This window comes from Pempheris klunzingeri, chromosome 11, assembly GCF_042242105.1.
Source record: "Pempheris klunzingeri isolate RE-2024b chromosome 11, fPemKlu1.hap1, whole genome shotgun sequence".
NCBI classification, from domain to species: domain Eukaryota; kingdom Metazoa; phylum Chordata; class Actinopteri; order Acropomatiformes; family Pempheridae; genus Pempheris; species Pempheris klunzingeri.
Window position 1 is genome coordinate 21,167,601 of NC_092022.1, and position 20,080 is coordinate 21,187,680.

The 20,080-nt window shown below is 43.4% G+C and overlaps 1 protein-coding gene across 1 annotated transcript in view; it reads right to left on the minus strand.

The window, feature by feature from the left end:
* The window catches only part of hspg2 (heparan sulfate proteoglycan 2), an 88,831-nt gene that overhangs the window by 50,744 nt on the left and 18,007 nt on the right, over nucleotides 1-20,080 (minus strand). Inside the window, exons 2-4 of the mRNA XM_070839043.1 lie at nucleotides 10,133-10,262; nucleotides 9,738-9,797; nucleotides 3,694-3,753 (exon numbers count right to left, since the gene is read on the minus strand). Of these exons, the coding sequence (XP_070695144.1) occupies nucleotides 3,694-3,753; nucleotides 9,738-9,797; nucleotides 10,133-10,262 (250 nt within the window). The remainder of the gene's footprint in view (nucleotides 1-3,693; nucleotides 3,754-9,737; nucleotides 9,798-10,132; nucleotides 10,263-20,080) is intronic.

Here is a 20,080-nt window from a genome sequence, read left to right on the forward strand (position 1 = left end):
GCTTTTGGTTGAATGTTTCAGAGAGTAAAAACTTTAGAGCATGATTGTGGCTTCAGTAAGAGCAACATACAAATTATGGCGTCTATTTCCATATCTCAATTGTGGTTGGGTCTGTGCTAAAACAGACCACTGCAGCATTTCACCACACATATGCCCTAACAAGAGACGCACGCTGACACATACTCAAATATAACCATGAAATTATAATATCAAGACTTCCTGCGGGTTGTGGAGATGGACACCCGTATCCAACAAAGTCACAAATAGTGGAGGAAAGAAGCTGATGAAGCCGCTTTGTTGCAGAGACAGAACTGAGTGGACCGTCTGAAATCTAATCAATGCAAACATTCAAACACACGGTACGTGGATGTCGGCCAGAATAGCATGGCCACGGGTTTCCACCAAATCTCCTGATTGAACGCCGACGCTATCAGAGAGCTGGAAAGTACGTGGGAGTTTGAGTCAGCATCACTACTGTGCCAGCGACTGCAGAGGAAGAAGAAGAAAATCCTCTGTGAATGACTCTGGAAGGGGGCCTCAACATTCCCTCCACATGCACCAAGTCAAACACATCAGGGAAGCAGACAGAGAGCAGTGGAGGGGGCTGCAGCAGCGGGTATATCAATGGCCTACAGAGAGGCTACGCTAGCTGGTTTTACTGGTCATTAAACATATAGGTCAGCTGGTTGAATGTGATCCACTCCATATTCAGACATAAATCATACAGAAGCAGCAGTTGGTTTCCTTTGTTTTAACTTGCTTGAACTGCAAGGTGAAATGATGTAATCCAATCAGTGTAATCCTACATTTTTCAGGCAAACTGATTCATTTTCAAAACCTTACACGCTTATCCATTGTCTCTGATTAAGTGTTCTTGAGTAAGAACCCAGAAAACTGCTCGAAAGGGCCCGACCCTACCATCTGATCATGTGCAGAAGATGCAAATGGTTTCATTTCAAGTAGGTAAGAAATGTTATGTAATCTATCATCTATCATGATGCATTGGTAAGCAGCCAGTTGCATTAACTCTATTGTGTCTACCATTCAAAATAATTGGATGGAAGGTTCACACATTAATATTGCAACTAGAGCTTTCTATGGCACACATCATCTTGCATATTAGTGCCATTTTCAACTCCACACAACAAAAGTTTGGCATTTTATAGGATCAACTGTTTCCAGAGTAGTGTTGACTATTGAGCATTCTGATTTTGACATCCCAAGCTTGCATAGAGCTTTGCCAAAAGAAGGATTAACTCAGCTAATTAATTTTCCCACTCCAGTTATAGATAGACTTTTGAAACATTGTCAAATTCTATATATAACTACCTGTATAAAACATCTTGATGAGCTATATGACTACCTTATTATCAACCAAAATGTCAGATGTCTTATTATAATTCCAATGTCACAGGCTTAGCCTATGAAACTTAAAATAGCCCAGGCCCGCAGGGTGCCCCGTTCTCACACTCCTGCCAACACTTTGTTAGGACAGGCCTGCCAGCCTCTGATTTCAGACTGGCAGTGTGGGTTTAGGGAGGAAGTCAATATTTGTACTGTTTCTTGCAGTCAAATGTTACTTGCCATGCCAAAAGTAAAAAGTAATGTTCTAAGTAGGCATCTGCTGAGCGTCTAGTTATAAACATACATGCCCAAATACGTGCAAAAAACAATAAATCTGCCACACATATACAGAGAGCAGAGAGAATACCAACACTCTTTGTGTATATCATTTCCCCCCTTTCCCTTCCTTTAATAATTACATATCACTAGACATGTGGACACTGACTGCAGACATTTCTCATGCTCGCCAGGAGCTACTTAATTAAAAGTTAAAGATTTTGTGTCTTGCACTCAGGCAGTGTGTTCTCTGCGTTGAAGGCCTGCGGGAAACCTTGCTGCCTTATGCTCCGCTGCCTGTGCTTTGGCTGGTAAACAGCTGTCCTCTCTCACACTGCTAAACTCTATTTTCTTACACGCAGCATCCCATTCCTGGTGAGGAAAAGCCTCATTTATGACAAAGTAAACTGAGCCCTGCCTATGAAAACACGCAGTGAGGTGAACATGTAACAACAGAACTGCAGGCTTTTGCACAGCCTGGCAGGGTGCCTGAGTGCTTGCTTTGCAGCTTTGCAGGCTGTTACCGTCAGACTTGTAGGAATAATTGTTAGGCCTGAATATGGAACCAGAAGACAGGCAACATCAAAGTTAGTCATCAAAGCGCCTTATTTGACCCGCATATAATCTAATCACTTGAGTGGGTACTCGCCGCCAGGTCAACAGCAGCTCGTAGCCCCAACTCTCTCTGAGCTTGCCGCTTTGACGTTACAGACTGGCGAGTGTGGGACTGCCGCCGCCTCAGATCCTTTGATTAGAGTGCCGGGTTGTGCCCTGCTGCTAACGAGCGGCTCTTTTACTCCAAGATCCATTCTCTTGTGCATCGCTCGCTGTTGCCAGCTGGGGGGGAGGGGGGTCATCTCCACGCCAAGCACTGCTACCATCAAGAGTGATGAAACCGTCAAAGAGTGTAGATATGACGGGGGGGATGAAAAAAAAAAAAAATAGCATTCCACACTCTTAATTCACAAACTTATTTAGCTATTAAAGCTGTTCAGCAGAACTGTGGCAGCTTTGTGCAATGGGCCCCCTCTGAACACATAGAGGCCTATGCAGAAGACAAAGACTTGATTGAGCAGTGAGCCCAGCCTGGCCTTTAAAGCCTAGCCGCATTGGGCTTGACCTTCAACCCCCAAGGCAGCGCCCACGGCAGCGCCACCCGAGCCATTTGGAGACAGGGTGAGTGAGAGGCGGAATCTAAAAGAACAAGGCCCAAACCTCACTGCCTCATCAAAAATCTTCAATAATACATGATTTTTTCCCCTCCACGGGCTTTTCCTCTCTCCCTCAACTTTATGTCTTTCTAAAGCTTTCTCTCTCCCTCAGTGTAATATATTCTTATGCCTGCCGCCTCTTCCTCGGTTTAACTCTTTCAGACAGGACCCCTGCTACTTAACCCTTTTGCTGGTGGCTTGCCAAACAACTCCGTCTCCAAGTCCACTCATTGCCCTCTGGGGAATTCTTGGGAATAACTTCTGGCCTCACTCTTAATCATGCCCTGTTGTGCTCCCCCACAGCTTGCAATGTACAGCATCAAAACCCACCACTGTGTATTAAAAAAAAAAAAAAAGCTATAATCTTTTTTCTACCCATGTTGCAGTGCTTCTGTGAAACAGCTGGTTTGGATCACTGGGATGAGCCATCTGCATGTGGTTGATGTTACCAAAAGCACTTTTCAGATTAAATTGTGGAACACATTTTTGCAAGTGCTGGCTGTCCTCGCAGATGAACAGTTCCACTGTAATGTAATTCCATCATATCTTTAAGAAGATGTTCTCAACTGGAAATGCAAGTGTTGTCATTCGAGTGAGATGAACTCTATTACTCGATGGAATAACCCCATCATTTTCCACTGGCTTCGGAAAACACTGGGAGACGCCTGCAAGACGCTTGGAAAAACAGACTCGCTAGACTGAAACACTGCATGCCCAAGCTGAGTCTTCCTTGGAATGTTATCTGAGAGTGTTTGGAAATGAGAGTGCATAACTGAGCGGAGCAGGTGACAGTAGAGTGTGCCAAAGACAAGAGAGGAGAGAAACTGCAGCATAGAAAAGAAACAAGTGCTTGAGGACTTACTGTAGTAGGGTTCGACCGGGCTCTGTATGTTCCCCAGATATGAAGAGTCCAACCAGTGTGCTATGGCAGGGTGCAAGGAGCAATGAGCCAAAGACAGGGGGGAAAAAAACGTGACGCAGAGGTCGACGGGGCACAAACGGGAGCCAGAGGTCAAGGAACAAACGAGAAAAGCAACACGAGGACCAGGGAAGAGGATCGAGTTAGCCAGGCAGGTGGAGAGAGGTTAATGTTTCAGGAAAGTTAGAAAGGAGATGATTGGAAGTGAGGAGAGAAAAGAGAAAGTGACCATCAGAAAGAGAAATGCCATAAGAGATTAACTAACTGAAACAGGAAATTAGAGGAAGATACAGCAAATTGAATATTCAAAGCTGTTATCAGTGAAATAAACATAGAAAACCAGCCAAGATATCAGCAAGAAATAAAAGTAAAGTTGTCATTGCAGTTTTATGAGAAGCTAGATATGTCAACAACAATTCTGTTCTGGCATGATCACCAGTCCCCACTAATCATTACCATCCTCATGCTGTGGACAGTCATGCTGAATGAGACAATGGGTCCTGTGGTTTTTGTTGACTAATGAGTCCAAGCAGTGTCTGCCTGGAAACACACAAGGAGGTCTGTTTGCATGAAAGTGTCAAGGAGAAAATGTCAGGGGGCATTTCGTTAGAAATGACTCCTCTTCGGTCCAACAGAACAAAGAGGATATCCTACGAACCAAACACACACTTCCACACGCCGGCTCCTCACATTTCTGCTGTCCCACACAAATCCACCCTGGGGCTTTGCAGCCATGCAGGGAGGAGCTGCTTCCTGTTTTCCCCTCCTAAATGGAAAGAACTGAACACCCTTAAAACCATTTTTTGACCAAAAGTTAAGCCCTCTGCACTGGCACGGGCAACAATGACCATGTTCTGTTTTGTGGTGACTCATTCTTCCAGAGTTTTGGATGCAGTTACACTGTGGGGTACTGAAATGTCGACTGAGGAGGCCTCTCGGCCGCTTTGAGACACAGATGGGTTTGAGGAGAGGGATCCTTGTGCAAAGGTTGGATTTACAATACAAGTTTTCTGAGTATGTGTTCACTATCTTTCAATAAAAAAAGGGGACTTTATTATCTTGTGGACAAATACAGATTTGATTTTGATGTTTTTAAATTTTTATTCACTTGAACTGTGCTAACAAGATGGATTTAATACTCCAATGTGGATTCTGTACAATTCTGCCCCATTAAACTCTACAGCGAGCAGTAAACAACAGTTTCTTCATTATCAAGTGACTGTGCTGGATCCAGCTGTTTTACAGCTGCACATACAAAACAACACATGCTTTCTGGCACACCATTACTGTAGTTGTGGCATCTCATTCAGAGGAGAGGAGACTCACAAAAGGTTGGTGTACAGTCTTGCTTTTAGACCGATGGTGCCTGCTGGTTCCTGGTGCCACAGTCGGGTAGAGAACAGCTAAATGAAGCGGCAGAACTGAATACTGCAACTGGACAAAATAATTTAAAGTCTACCAAGGAAACAGTTGACAGAAAACTTGCCCTGCCCAAACCATCAGAGGACTCCCCCTCAAGAATAGTGACCCAGACTAATTAAAGCTAATGAAATATCCGCTACTTCAAAGCCTGCAGATATGCTGTGATCCTTGTCAGAGGCACAACGGGAGTGAGAGCGAGAGATAAGGGGGCAACACCTTTATTATTACTCTCCACTCTTTTATGTGCTGATCAGGCCGTGATCACACTGATCGAAACAAAGGAAAGTAAGCCAGTGTACTGACTGTATTATACAGAAGAAAAAAAAGAGTTAACAGTTTAACAAATCCCAGGAGAGGTATTATTTGATACGGATACTCTCTCATGTTTAACCAGGAAGCCACTGATCAACTGTGGAACTTTATCCAAATAAACTCTGAGATCTGGGAAAACTGCAGCACAATGAACGCCCTGCCAATAACCACAAGTTCAATTCCAATCTTTGCTTTGTAACACAACAAACCATTTTCTTTTCTATTTTTGTCCAATTTAAGGTATCCCTCCTCTTCTGTTGCGGCAGAGATTTATAATGAAGCTCACCAAAAATAACCACATGTATCAGTTACATGCCTGTCCTTGACGCCGCCGTGAGGAAAATGAGATCATTCAAACAGCCGCACACGCTCTCTTTCAATGAAACCCTCAACATCTCTCTCCTAAAGAGGAGCGGCACAAGCTACTTCTCCAAGGCAACGCATTTGTTATTGGTACAACAGAGTGCAGCATCATGGGGCTAGGTGCAGTAATACAGCTCGAGTCAGTGACCAATCAGCAGGAGTCCCTCAGAGCGTTGGCCACTCTGAGTACACAGTCGCACTGAAAAATGTTTGTGCATGGAGGCTTTCTTTCAGTGGCTAGCAGTTCAGATAAACGTCACGTCCTTCACAACACAGCCTACGTGTTTTGTCTGCTCTATCGCAACTGCCTCGTCCACAAAAGCGAGTAAGCTGTCTGATTATAAAGTGGGGCAAGTTTCTCCTGTACTCCAGGGTCAGTGTGTGACCACCTTGAGGGCCCCCATCAGTGCAACAACAAAGACCTCACCAAAATAACTGCAGCTGCCAGCACTCGTCCCACTGTGTAACTACCCAAGAGTATATGACGCACAGGGACACACACACACACACACACACTCACACAAACACACACATTGGCAGTGCCACTGAAATCCCACAAACTCCCCATGAAAAAGGCAGAAATACTGAGTGGGTGGCCTGGCCGCAGCCTGTCCACTGCCCGGGCCAAACTGACAGACAGGCTACATTACCCTGATGTATTGTCCACTTATGCTGCAACATCTGTTCTCCTCTAGAGATAACAGAAGAATAGCAACCTGGATTGTGTTTTCTCAGCAAGCACCCACTAGTAATTGATGTGATTAGACGCAGAACCAGCTGAGGCTACACAAGAATGCAGCAACCTGTCGGTGAGTCAGCCTTTACTCATGTCGCAGTGGATCAAGGACAGCCTGACCCTCAAGTTTAAGCCAATCATCTCTGAAGACTAAACACAGAACACGTCTCACCGCTCATCCCTCTCCTGAATTAACTGCGACATTACAGGGCTACACGTTTCATCTCAAATCAACATATCACGGAGCACTAAGTAAATCAAATACAGTTTGCGGAATTATATACTTAATTATACTTTATTTGACTACAAGAAACAGAGGAAAAGTTCTTTTCTCTGCTACATTTGATCACAATTTAAATATTTAGTCTAGCTCTGGTTCTGGCCAAATAAGCAGCATTTAATGTTTAAATGATTTCTGTTAGATTAAACTTGTAGCAGTGGTTCCCAAACTTTTCTAAATTGCTTTGTAGAAATTTTTTTTGTCGGTGATGCAAAGGGTGCTGTGTTACTATGACAACTAATAATCATGACACGTCTTGTCGTTAGCCGGAACTTTACTCTTTAGGCTATTAAACAAGGTTTTTAATAAAGTGATTATTTTTTAATGCTGTGAAACATTAAAAAAAAAAAAACCACAATATCGTATGAACAAGTCATGCTGATCCTACAGGGTGACGTTCATTGCACCCACTTTGGGAACCACTGGTCTAGAGATATGAATTCTCAAGCTTTTTATCCAAAATTAGCTCTGGGAAGAGCCTAACCCCAGCAGACCCTAACCAACATCAGCGCCATTACTAAGTGGACATGCTAACCTTTGTTTCTTTGGTTTCTAAACAAAGTTGCTAAAATCCTTGGCGCAATGGGAATGACTGTAATGGGGCCTGTAGAACAAGAAAAGGCTCTCACAGATTAGATGAGCTGGATTTTGTCTCCCAGAGATCTCTTTGGGGAGCTGAGTATGTGGGTCAAGACGAAAAGGTCAGGAGGACATGGGACGCAACCTTCATATCTCCAGAGAAGATCGCAGACTATGATTAGAGGGGGACAAAGAACAACAATGGACAAAAGAAGTCCAAAAAAACTTCACCTCAACGACCGTTTAGGCTCCAGACGTTGTTTCACAGCATCAGTGCACGAGGCTGAGACATCAGGAAATGGGAATTCCTTTACCATCTGCAAATTTCAACACAACAGGATACAAGGCGTAATGTGGGCAACTGTGGCACCCACGTCTCTCGCTTTAAAGCGGTGGAGGGGGAAGGAAGGCAGAGGCTTGGGTGAACAGTCTGGACTGGACAACAGGACAGAGACACTCAGAAAAGTATTCAGCATTCAGCACAGGAAACCGAATTTCCTTCCCATTGCTGTCATGCTCAGATCTATATATGGAAAGAGCCTGCCTCCTCTAATCATAGCACCGTGATCATACTGAGCAGAATGCAAATGCCTGGCCACTTTTGAGATAAGACAACACATAAAAAAGTACTGCATAGTCTCAACCTATTTAATTGCCACATTAAAGCAACACTGACCTTTATGCAGCAGAGAAGATGAGAAGTTTATGGAAACGGAAGAAATAAACCTAGGCTAGAGTGTGAGCATGTTAACAGAAAATATTTCCCCATCCTGTGCTGTCAACAAAGCACAAGCCGGCTTTGTATTCTATGACAAAATCTTTTTGTACATTCGTGTCTGCCAAACTGACTCTGTCCTGAGGGTAAGTGCACCAAAAACACACTTTGGCATTAAACTTCCAACTGCACTGAAATTATCCTCAAGGCTGCGCTGACAGGAAACAATACACATTTGTCACTACTGTGCTTAAATCAATCAGTCTTTGTCAATATTAACCAAATATTGTCTTCATCAAGGCGCTGCTAAAAACTGGCCCAACCTTCAGTTACACCTTACAAAACTGTCACAATCACATGCTGTCAACACCATACGCATTAATGTCAGCTGGGCAGTCAAAACTCCTCTGGCTCCCTTGACCACCTAAATTCAGCAGGGCCTCACAGCAGAGCTATTTGCGTGAGCAAGACACATGATGCTATATGCCGCAGCTCTGATGTCAGCTACCAAAACAATTACTCCGCCATGATGTAATCAGCTCCTCTAACCTGACTAACTCTTTGTCTTTATTAAGAAGAGAAATGATCTGACCTCTCAGAATATTAAGATTTATCTGCTTTGGTAGATGCATTTTCCTACAGGGGGAAAAAAAATTCTAGGTATAATGATGTGAATGTTGAAACTGCACTTTCTCATACACAGAAAAAAATAAACCATTAGAAAACACATTCTCTGGAGGGATGTACCAATTGAAAATAGGACAACATGCCGTCATGTGAAGTTGGATTTATATAGCATTGGTCTATCCACTCAGCTATTACCAGCTGATAGTCTTAAGGCGTCCTTGGTATCATGCAGACACATTCAGTGAAAAAGTCAACTGACAGTAACTCTTAGTTGTTTGGCTGTCTGCAATAAAAAGAAATCTAGGGATGGCAAAAACATGAAAAATGGACTAAGAAGAGAAGCACATAAAGCAGCAGCAAACCACAAGTATGATTAAAGAGTTAGACCCATCATGCAAAGTTGAATGCGTTATATAAACATATTTCCCCCCAGCTACTATGCGATGTGATATAGTGGGGTGCCTGCATATAAAACCTTTTCAAGCCTACAAAAAAATAAAGGGGCTGAAAAAGGCGTAGGGGTGAATGGAACGTAAAACAGAGGTGCTCTACTTCGGCTTTTATTGTTCGTCGTGCTTTCATGTATCTTATTGTGCTGTCACCTCTGCCGCTGGTTCAAAAGATGAAAGAGGAGAGGAGATGTTTATGTCTCAAAGACAAAGCTGAAACCGTGTGTTATGACCAGACTCTGGCACGCTGGCAAGAGAGGAGGAGGAGGAGGAGGAGAGGGTGCAGCAGGATGTGAAGGCATCATCATTCAGGCACTGAGAGACATCATGCACGCACACGCACACACACACACACACACACACGCGCGCACAAAAACGCTGCATGTAGCCACTGAACTAAGAGTCACAGATGGGGGAGCTTTGCAGGGCTGAGTGATCTACCAAACACAAACAAAATCTGCCACAGAGAAAAGTTAGATTCACTAGATTGTTTTGGTCCCTTACTTGTGCTCTCAGAGACTGGTGGCCATGGTGTGCTTCCATCATCCTCTCCACTGGGCAAGTCTTTGGACACAAACAAAAGTATAGACAAAGGCATATGGTCAATGTGCAGGTTCAAGACTGCGGGAAATACACAATTAGTTCACTCGTCTAACATGGAGAACAGATGATCTGTTGGAGTGTTAAAATCCTCTTGATATGCATGAATCCTGGAAGTAAGCCTTCATATGAAGTCATCAAAATAAGTATTTTAGTATGTGTCTCTGAGCAACATTACAACACTTTCAGTTTTGGGATGGGCTAGCAATCTGAGGAATGCATAATGAAAAACATCTCCCAAGAATTAAGGGCAGCTGTTCGTGTGGTTTTGCAGCCATCCAGCCTCCTATCAAACCCACCTCCTGAAGCTTCGTCAGCAGCAAAGTCCTCGTCGTCGTCCAGTAGGCTCTGAGACGCCTGGACATCTTTCTCCGCCTCCAAGTCCTCTGGCAGGGGGACCTCTCCCCACACCTTGGAGGCTTGAGTTACCTGCGGCAGACACAGAGAGATTTATAGGGGTTGAAGTCTCCGTGGAGAAAGGTTACACCCAGAGCTATACATGGACCCTGGAAGGGTGGAGGGAAAACAAAAGCAGAGACCGGAAGCGAGGCATTGTTATGTGTTTACTTTTACAATTTATTATCTCTTAGAGGTCTTTGCAAGAGCTGGCATGCAAATAGAAGTTCATGACACCAGTATAAACAAAGCTCTTTCAAGGCTTGGAGTTCTTTCACTGCAAAAAAGGCCAAAGAAATCATGAGTATTTGCTGTTGCATGTTTCTTTAATTTCAACGGTGGAGGTTGGCGACCAATATTCACAGCTGACTGCAATGACCTACATATGAATACACACAGAAGCAAACAATAACACATGCACACACAGTCTCCACAAAACTCTGAAAGCCAGAGGCGAGCTGAGATCAGAATGACTAGATGACACAAATCTGCTTAAGTATGCTTTAAACTCCGTCCCCGCTAGGTAAAAAAAAAAAAGCATACCGCAACTAGTCTTTTACAGCCAGCTCTCCACTCTGGAATAAGGAAGGAGTCAATCACGGAAACATTATGTCACCTCCAGCAGCAGTAAAAACAGCTCAAATAAATGCAGCACCTCAGAGGCAAGGTTGCTTCAGAATCTATGATCATCATGTCATTCAGCACATTATAAGAAAGGAACAATAGCAGGGGTGTAACTGAAGGATAGCAGTGAAAAATGAAAATGCAGCATCTAGCCCTGAGCCACGGTAAGGTAAAATCAGCCTGCAACTCTGAGCGTGCACATCACTAGGGCTGGAGATCAAACCTTAAAGCTTTTCTGGTACCAGCTGAAATATACACTAGAGCAAAGTATTGAAAACTGCTGGTGTTAAGGTACTAGCTAAGATTTCTACATTCCTTAACCTATTCTGTGATTCTGGTTTAAATTTTAAGTTGTTTTATTCAGGAAATGTTACTACTTGTTTTGAGACGACATTTAGTGTTTGAGAAATATGGCCTCTTTTGGTAAAGGAAACAAGTCTGGAGTTTAATGCCAATGTCAGCACAAAATTTTATTTCAACCCAACCCATAGTTACTGAAATACATTAGTGTGTACCACAGTGGTGACCAACAAACAAGTAGAAGAGGGAAAGTGTCAAACTGGAAATGGAACCAAAATTCAGGTATAGTACCAGCACTAGTTTAAAAATAAAAAACCTTTGCCACTCAACATCAAATGTAATCCTCGACAAAACCACTTAAAAATCACAAGACTAAAGAGACAGAAGTGCCTCTTGTCAAAGTTACACCTGATGGACCCATACACATTCTAAATGAGGAGACACAAAGCTTAGCCAGCTGTTCTCATATCTGATCATCTTGATAAAGTTCACTGTGCCAGCCTGACTGAACACAGTGTGGGTTTATTATCTCTGCTCTCACCATCTCAGGATCCAGACTGCCCAGACTCCGGCTATAAGTTTAGATACGACCCTGGCATGATGCCACCCCTGGCATTTCCAGTTGGCATGGCCCGCCAGTTCCTATTTCCACCCAACTCTGTCATGGTAGTTTTCCCATTTAAATGGCTCCAGCTAATAAATAACTAGATCTATCCCCCCAAATCCTCTCTCCCCTGACTGAACACCCTTAACACAACAATCCCGGGCCATTTTCAAAAGGAAACTGCTGACTAACCAAATTCTTTTCAGTGGTGCCGACCAGCCAACCATCAGTGTGATCATCTCCTGCTTCCCACTCCCTTGGGATAGGGTATCATCTGGACATGTTGGATGCCATCTGGGCAAAAACCACCACAAACTAACAGAGTGACCTTCGATGGACGAGTTCATATTTGCACCTGATCTTTAAGCAACCATGCGAAGCCGCACTTGTTTGAGAACGCCGATGCGGCCTCACTGTAGGGAGAGTTGGGAACTACATATGAATTTGCTTTCTCACTATGCTACTGCTAGCTGTTAAAACAGCTACTGCGACCTTTACTCTCAACCTAGGAGTTGAGACACGTCTGTTGTGTTAGAGTTATCTCTCCCTCGAGATAAGTCTTGACCGACTGTAATTCTTTGAACTCCACCCTACCCAGAGGACACCGGCCTCAGAAACTCTCCTCACTCTAGTAACTTGTTGCAATTTCCAGAGGGACTTATGGCAACCAGGTATATGCTTGGAAAAAAGAGGGCACGCACATGTTCACTCACATGTACATAAATACCATACGCAGACTTGACGCACGGACAAGCACGCACATTCCAGCCAAAAGGAATTCCACTGTTTACTTATGAATTACTCGGCTCACAATGCCCAATGTTTGCCTTGCGACATGAAGTAGTAGCAGCTCTAGAAAAACGGTACAACAGAATCGATGGATAATGAGTGACAGGTGAAACTCTACAGCCGCCTGTGGACAGGCCTGAAGTTTGCCCAGCTGTTGTTTAGCAGGAACAAGGGACATAATTGCATTTTTGTTCCGTGAATAACTGATGAGCCATGGGACAGAAGCAGAACATTTTGGAAAACTATTGGTCAGATTAAAATAACTGAGCCAAGATCCTTTCAAGAGGGCACGACCGTCAGCTGTCGTTGAATCTTGCAGCTGGAGATGTACTGTCACCTCCACTTCAACAAAGGCTGACTCCACAACATGAGCATTTATACTGCAAGCCCATTTAACCCTCATTTCACAGTCACTGACCATTAACAGCCAATCAGATTTGCATGCTTCTTTGTTTTCCTGAAATGGATAGGAAACAGATTACACCCATTCAAAGTCTCCCGGTTCTCTGCAGCTTTTATTTGTAAGACCAGAAGAGCAAATGTTTCATAAATTATCCCTAAGAATGGCGGGGTCCATTATCCATTGTTTCTGTTATCTTGTTTCTGTCCTGTTCTCTTAATTAGGTACGGCTAAGTTCAATGTTTTATCATGACATTTTCAGTGTCATTATAGAGACAATGGTGTGGTAACTACAGACTAGTTCATAGATTTTAAGACCATAACATAGATGAAACATTTGAAATCCCTCACAATTTGTTAGGAGAGTAAATCCTCTGCAAAGTTCCCCACAGGGCTAATGCACAGTAAGATGCCATGGAGCTTTGCCCATTAATGATGAGTGAAAAATATTCTACTTGTTTTTTCCTCCATATTTCTTGGAATGAAATAATATGTCTTCTAATGCAAAGGAAACAATGGAGCATTAGGTTTATCGGACAGGATGTGTTTGTAGGATCTGCTCATTGATGGTTTTGGTCTTCTGTTGATAAGAATAAAAATACAAAATATCACCAGAGTTATCCTGTAAGCCTCCAATTTCAGATTCAGTTATGAAACATTTCCGCAAGCAATTTCTTCAGGAAATCAAACCCAGAAGACAAATAATATGCATGCATAGGCTTTGTGAAGGATATGAGGGATATTGTAGCTTTGTTTCTTGCTGTTCACCTCTAATGTTGGCGCTTTCCGTGACGCACCAACAGCTACATTACCAGATGCACACGAACAGTAACTTAAAAGGGACTAAATATCCACTGTGGTGTGATGTGTTACACTTTTGGAGATACTGGAAGTTTATGCAACCAAGTGAACATTAAGTGAGATTAAATACTATAGTATTCTTTGAAAATGGCCAAATAGTTTGTGTGTTATGGATTAAAACATCCAAATCCGCTGGAATTGCACTGACGTGTGGTAGCACATGCAAACACATACCCACACTCTCATACACACATGTACCGACAGACAGACCCTATTATAAACCCCCACTACTGCATTCCCGTCCTGGTTATATCTCTGTGACGGCCAAAGCCTGTCAGAGGCAGTGTGAGAAGAATTCTTCAGGGGAACTCGATTCGCCCACTCTGCTAATAAACCCACTGATGCAGCTGCAGGACATTCTGTGAGAAACAACTAAAAGGCATAGCCAATGTGTTACAGAAGAGACGAAGCTGGACCAAGCTCATACTAGACAAGAGTCTCACCAGAGTTGACTCCCTAAGATGAGTCTTTGTAATGGTGTTTTCTGATGGCTGCAGCAAAAGTTTAGAATTTAAAGCATCTCCGGAGCTCGCACTACTTATCGGCTTTTGTCCCCACCAGAGCGTGTGATAGGGAAACATACAAAGATGAAAGCTGAAAAAGGCAGCACGCCGTATTGCTCATTCCAATCAATTGATTCATACACCGAGCTGTGACCTTTCATGCAAGCAGTGCGCAGGCACTCGCAGAAAAGCTTCGCAAGATGAATTCCCAACCTCCTTGACCCCCTATCCCTCCCTAACCGCCCACCCCTTTTACTCTCTCCCTCTTAAATACTAACAATATCTGCTTAGACTTGAAGTAGCAGCATGTACTAAACAGGAATGGAATGTAAATTGCAGAGAGCATTAAGTGGATGAAAGCTCGACACATACTCTTCTCTTTAGGTAGAGTACGCTGAAAAGACGAAGCCCACTAAGCACTACCAGGCACCAGCAAGGACCGAGGCCCAGCACTCCCTTTACGTGACCCACTGCTATCTGTAGAGTAGGTGCAGGGGTTTTAGCAGGGTTGCATTAAATCAGATCCATTACAGCACCTTGATAATGTAAAAATACATTCTGTGCACATGTGTACACACAGACATCTAGATGCCCAAAGCTCAGGATATTAAATTGCAAACTCCTTGTGCCATCCCTCATTTCTGAGAGAATATAAAAATAACTCCCACTGCACAATTTCGAGAAAATGATGCTTCTGGCTGACCACAGCATGTTTTGGAGCTCTAAGAATGCTAACTTATGTGCTTGGTCTTGTGTTGTAAAAGCGTGATGAAAGAGAGAGAGAAAAAAAGGATAAGCCCAGGAGAAATGTTCCCTCTCCACACACTAGCAAGTACAGGAAACACAAACGGCTTCAGAATTTTGACAACAAAATTGGGGCAGGAGGGCAGCATTGAGTGTGTTTGTGTGAGAGACGCTGAGTTTCCTATGCGTTGAACTCTTGCTTGGAGTGGCGGGTGAATTGACAAACTGCCACTTCTGACACTAAACCTTTGCCTGGGCCCCTGCTGCATAAAGGGCCCGATGAGTGAGGCCCTTCTGCTCTCTGCAGCTCTTTGACATTTCTACAGGGTTTAATCCAAAGTGATTGGACAGGGAGGAAGTGGAAGGAGGTTCTTCATTCAACAGACAAACACTGTTTGACAACACGCATGGATTGTCTTCTCAACGTGTGCCATGACTAATACTGTGGGTGCAACAAACGCGAGGAATTTTCTCAGAAAAGGGGACTTGCCAGAGAGTAAAAAGTGAAGGATAAGTCCGCATTTTTGAACACATGCTTTGAGTGCCTGCCTCACCATCTTCCCCCAGGTCATTCATTTTTTTCTCCCACACAATGGTCATGCCATGCATTTTACAATAGGCTCGGTCTCCCACTGGAAATAGGCAGTGGAACCCACTCTTTCTTGACACGCATGATGCCTTTTCAGATATATTCTCCTATTGGACTCTCCCACTGAATATATTAACAGGTACCTGCAAGGGCACAGAGGGGCAATATCCTTTTTTTTCCCTCTGGTACATATTTTAAAGACCCAACTAAAAGACTTTAGAGGAGAAGTTAAAGGAGTACTCCATCACTTTAGCGCTGCACTCCTATAACATTGTCAGTCTCATGATGTACAGCTTAAAAAGGTCCGCTTAGAAGATCAGAATCAATGCAGCAGAACCAAAGACATTATCTTTTTTTATTCCACACAATCCTTACGTTACCCACAATGCATTTCGACCGCCAACAGTTCGGTTGGAGATTCAGGGGTGTTATAGTAGTAGCAGTTAATGTAGCTTCAAGCCACTAGCCTCAAGCAAAGATAAGAAGCAGGTTGCAGAGGAGCTCTGGAGAGCTCAATTATTTCTAACTCCACACCATCAGATTACTTTGTATTTTGTAGTCTTCAGCCGCAACAAACACTGGCTAAAGTGGCATCGTTTGAGGTAATTAATCTGATTAATAACCACATTCGCTGGAGTTCCCCTTGGTTTGGTAAACATTGAAACCATGGCAATGTAAACCACATCTGTCACTATGCATGTGAAATCATTCCCGCAACTCCTTGACGTGATCAAACTAATTCAACAGTCTGATAAAAAGATTGTCTGTGTGTTTTTTGTCTGCCCCTTCCTTCCAAGTGAGGAACAACCAGATTCAAAAATTCCCCATGGAAAGAAAGCAGTGCCTCCAGCTAGTCAACATCTGCCACACAGCCTCACACACTCCTCTCCCTTTATACCAACACTCACTGTTTAGGGAGGCATGTCAAAATAAGCACCCAGCCTGTGCGGACTTGTGTGTGTGGTGCAACTATACAGGGTGAGAAAAGGATGTCTGCAGAGCGACAATTAAATTACAAAAACGAAATGCAATTTGTCGGTGAGCTTTGCTGAGCTTCGCTCTGCTGCTGGGATCAAAGGACCAGAAGGGTGAACTAATGAATCCCTACCATGCACACACGTGTGCAGCTGTACATGCTTGCAAAACCGGCAGGTTGCAATGTGAGGTAATACCAAACCCAATTAAAACAAGCCTTGGATTTGACTTTTGCATGCTTGGTGTATTTAATGTTGGGCATTTGCTATACAATTACATTTCCCACAAGTTGAAATTGTCACAGAAAAGTACTTCCAAATCAAGATTCTCCTGATGCACCAAATAAAACTTTGTCAGGTTTAAAGTCACTTATTTCACGTGTGGTATTTCTGTTTGAATCAGCCCCAAATAGCACAATTTTGCAAACTGGGGGTGAGTCACCATAATGTATTCCAGGCCAAAGGTTACAGCCTGGCGACACAACGGCCAGACGGAGAGCAGAGATCGTAAACGGGCTGTGAAACAAGACACCCCGGCCTAATGCAAACTGAAATGCCATCTCTGATGGGCTTTTTTTCAGCCTCAATGATAGCACAATCACAAGACCAGAGATTTGTTTAAAGAGCAGTAGAGCAAAGCCTCATGAGTCCTCTCATTTATGTCTCTTTTGTAATTTTAGTAGCTTGAAAGAAAGACAGAGGAGGAGTTCATCTCGCTGTAAAATTGCCAGAGGTGCATTTGTTCTGCTTCAGCATGGATATCTTCAAAATAATATTCTTTGGGCTACTTTACAAGTAGCTGAAAGTGTTTTTTTAAAAGCTATACTGTATTACATTTTCACTATGGGTGGGATAATAAAGCGTGACCACATTCCGCCAAAACGTCCCTTGGCGTGAAGGACCAGTTGACACCCTCAGAAGCTCAGTCTTTTCAATTATCACCCCAGCAGGGGCCCCGGCAGGACCCTGCGTCAACAGACCACCTAGAATCATGTCTGCAGCTCATCCAGTGGAAGAACTCGAAGGCCCCCACCATCAATGAACAAAAGCTCTGAAACCGCCCCCTTATTTACACATGTAGGTATTAAGAAATGTGCGCGTGCACGTGCAAACACACGGCAGCCCACATGAACAGAAACACTAGGAACACACCTTGTTACAAGGCACAAAGTTATCAGCCGACTGTTTTTAGCCAGGAATGAGCCCATTGTGTTTTAATAGGGCTCTGTAGTTAGTGGGAAAGTCCAGTTTACTGGATTTGAAGTTTAGCTCTAAAAGCTACTGGTGCTTTTATTGTGAGGAAAATATCCCAATGAATGTTTCTGCTCTAATGGTGAAAACAAGTGAGAGCTAAATGTTTAACTTACAGCGAAGGCAAAAAAAGATAGCAAAATGATAAAAGATGGTGTGTGAAGTGTGAAAAATGACAAATATAACCAGGAAAATGGAACCAAAGTCCTGTCTCAGCCAAACTGCATGTCACATCAAACATAAACACGGTGAGAGTAATTCGAAGGCCTATAAATAGCATGTGTGCTTCCGGTAACATTTCTGAGAGAGTGACCTGCCGGGAGGAGGGAACTGAGGGGCCAACTCCAGCTCCCCCAGACGACAGCTGACAGGCGAGGTGTGGAGACTGGTGGCAGCTCGGAAGGGAAGAGCAGCTCCGGCTTGGCCAGCCCCGTCCGGTTTATTTATAACAGAAAGAGAGCCTTTGAAAGCGCTGCTGTGTCACTTAAGATGTCTGCTTTTCTTCACACTGGGGAGCTCAGAGGGATCAGGCATGTGAGGTGCCCTCACATTAAGCTGACACTGCACCACAGGGGCACCTCAAGACAAAGATCAACTTGAGCTTCATCTGCAGTAATTCAAAGCACAAAACCTGTCAGGCTCTTCATTTTTTTTTTTTTTTTTTCCATACAGTAGTTACACTATAGAATCCCAGATATACTTCAAGTTACCAAAGATATTAAATGTATGGATACATGTGTCTCTGCATCATTTAAGTGACATTCAAAGTGACTTCGAATTACTTTAAATGATTTCCACAATGTTCTGCACAGACAACAGTGTATTTTTGCCACATTGTAATAAGACTGAATGCTACAAGCTGATGTTTAGAAGGCATGACTTTTAACATGTTCACCATCGTAGTTTAGCATGCTTGCTAATTCAAACTTTACACAAAGTGCAGCTCAGGCTGGCAATGTCATTGGTTTTGCAAGTATTTGGTCCTAAACCCAAAGCGTTGGACTGATTAATATTTGGACCCGATGATGGCTCTAGATTAGAAAAGTTAAGGTATAAAGTTATTATAATTCATCTTCTGGGAGACATAAATATATGTATCAAATTTTATTACAATACATCAAATAGTTGTTGAGAAATTTCACTCTAAAAACAATTATTAACCTCATGCAGGTGGTAGGGGAAAAATAAGCGGCTTCCCAAAGTCTTTATGATTCATCCTCTGGTTACCATGAATGTCATTTCGGTCCATCCATAGCTCAGTTTGGACCAAAGTGGTAAACACCAGACAGACATACCGACATTCCTAGAGCAGTACCTCTGGTGTGGCCAATCCATGTGGTAGATGCTGAGATATTTCATTGGAGAAGATCTTGACCAAACACCACTGGTATCTGCTCCAAATTTCACTACGATCAAATTGCTGAAAAAATGAAAATGGCAACCTCATGGTGGTGCTAGAGGACAAGTTAGGGGATCATCCTCTAGGGACCATGAATGTCTGTACAAAATCATATGGCAATCAATCCAGCAGTTAATTGAATCAGTCTGGGCCAAAGTGGTGGACCAACAGACCAACATCACCACCCTTGCAGCCATGCTGTGTGGTTAAAAGTTAAGTGTATGTAAGATGCTTTTACCAAACTTTTTTTTAAACATGACAGATTCTGCTGAGTTGATTTAAAGCTTTGCGGGCAGTTCAGCTTCAGAGAGGAAGTAGCAGCAGCTGTTTGATGGCTCTGTGATTAAGCTCTGGTATCCCTATACTGATGGCAGCGGCAGTGTTAGATTTACCCTCCTCTCTTCCTCTCTCACTCATTCTCGCCTCAGGATCAACTAATCTGACACCACCTGTTGACTTGGCCACACTCGAATTGTCCCACATAAACAGAGGCCAGAGCTAGCTCAGTCTGTCAACTCACCCACCCCCCACCCCTCCGTGTATCATACTCGATTAGTTCACGGTTAAACTGTGTGGGAAAAGAAGACTAAGCAGACCAAATCTTTCTAAGTACGCAGCTTATGCAACCATTTCTGGAACAAACTGGATCCTTGGAGTATCAACATATTTAAAGCTTTCCACTGAGGTGCAGAAATGAATAATTCCCATCTTTACGATAATGCATTGCTCATGAGAACAGAATAAGTTTCAGACCCTTTGGCCAAGGAGAGAACACCCTCCAGGCGCTCTGACCGGAAGGAATAATTTCATGTT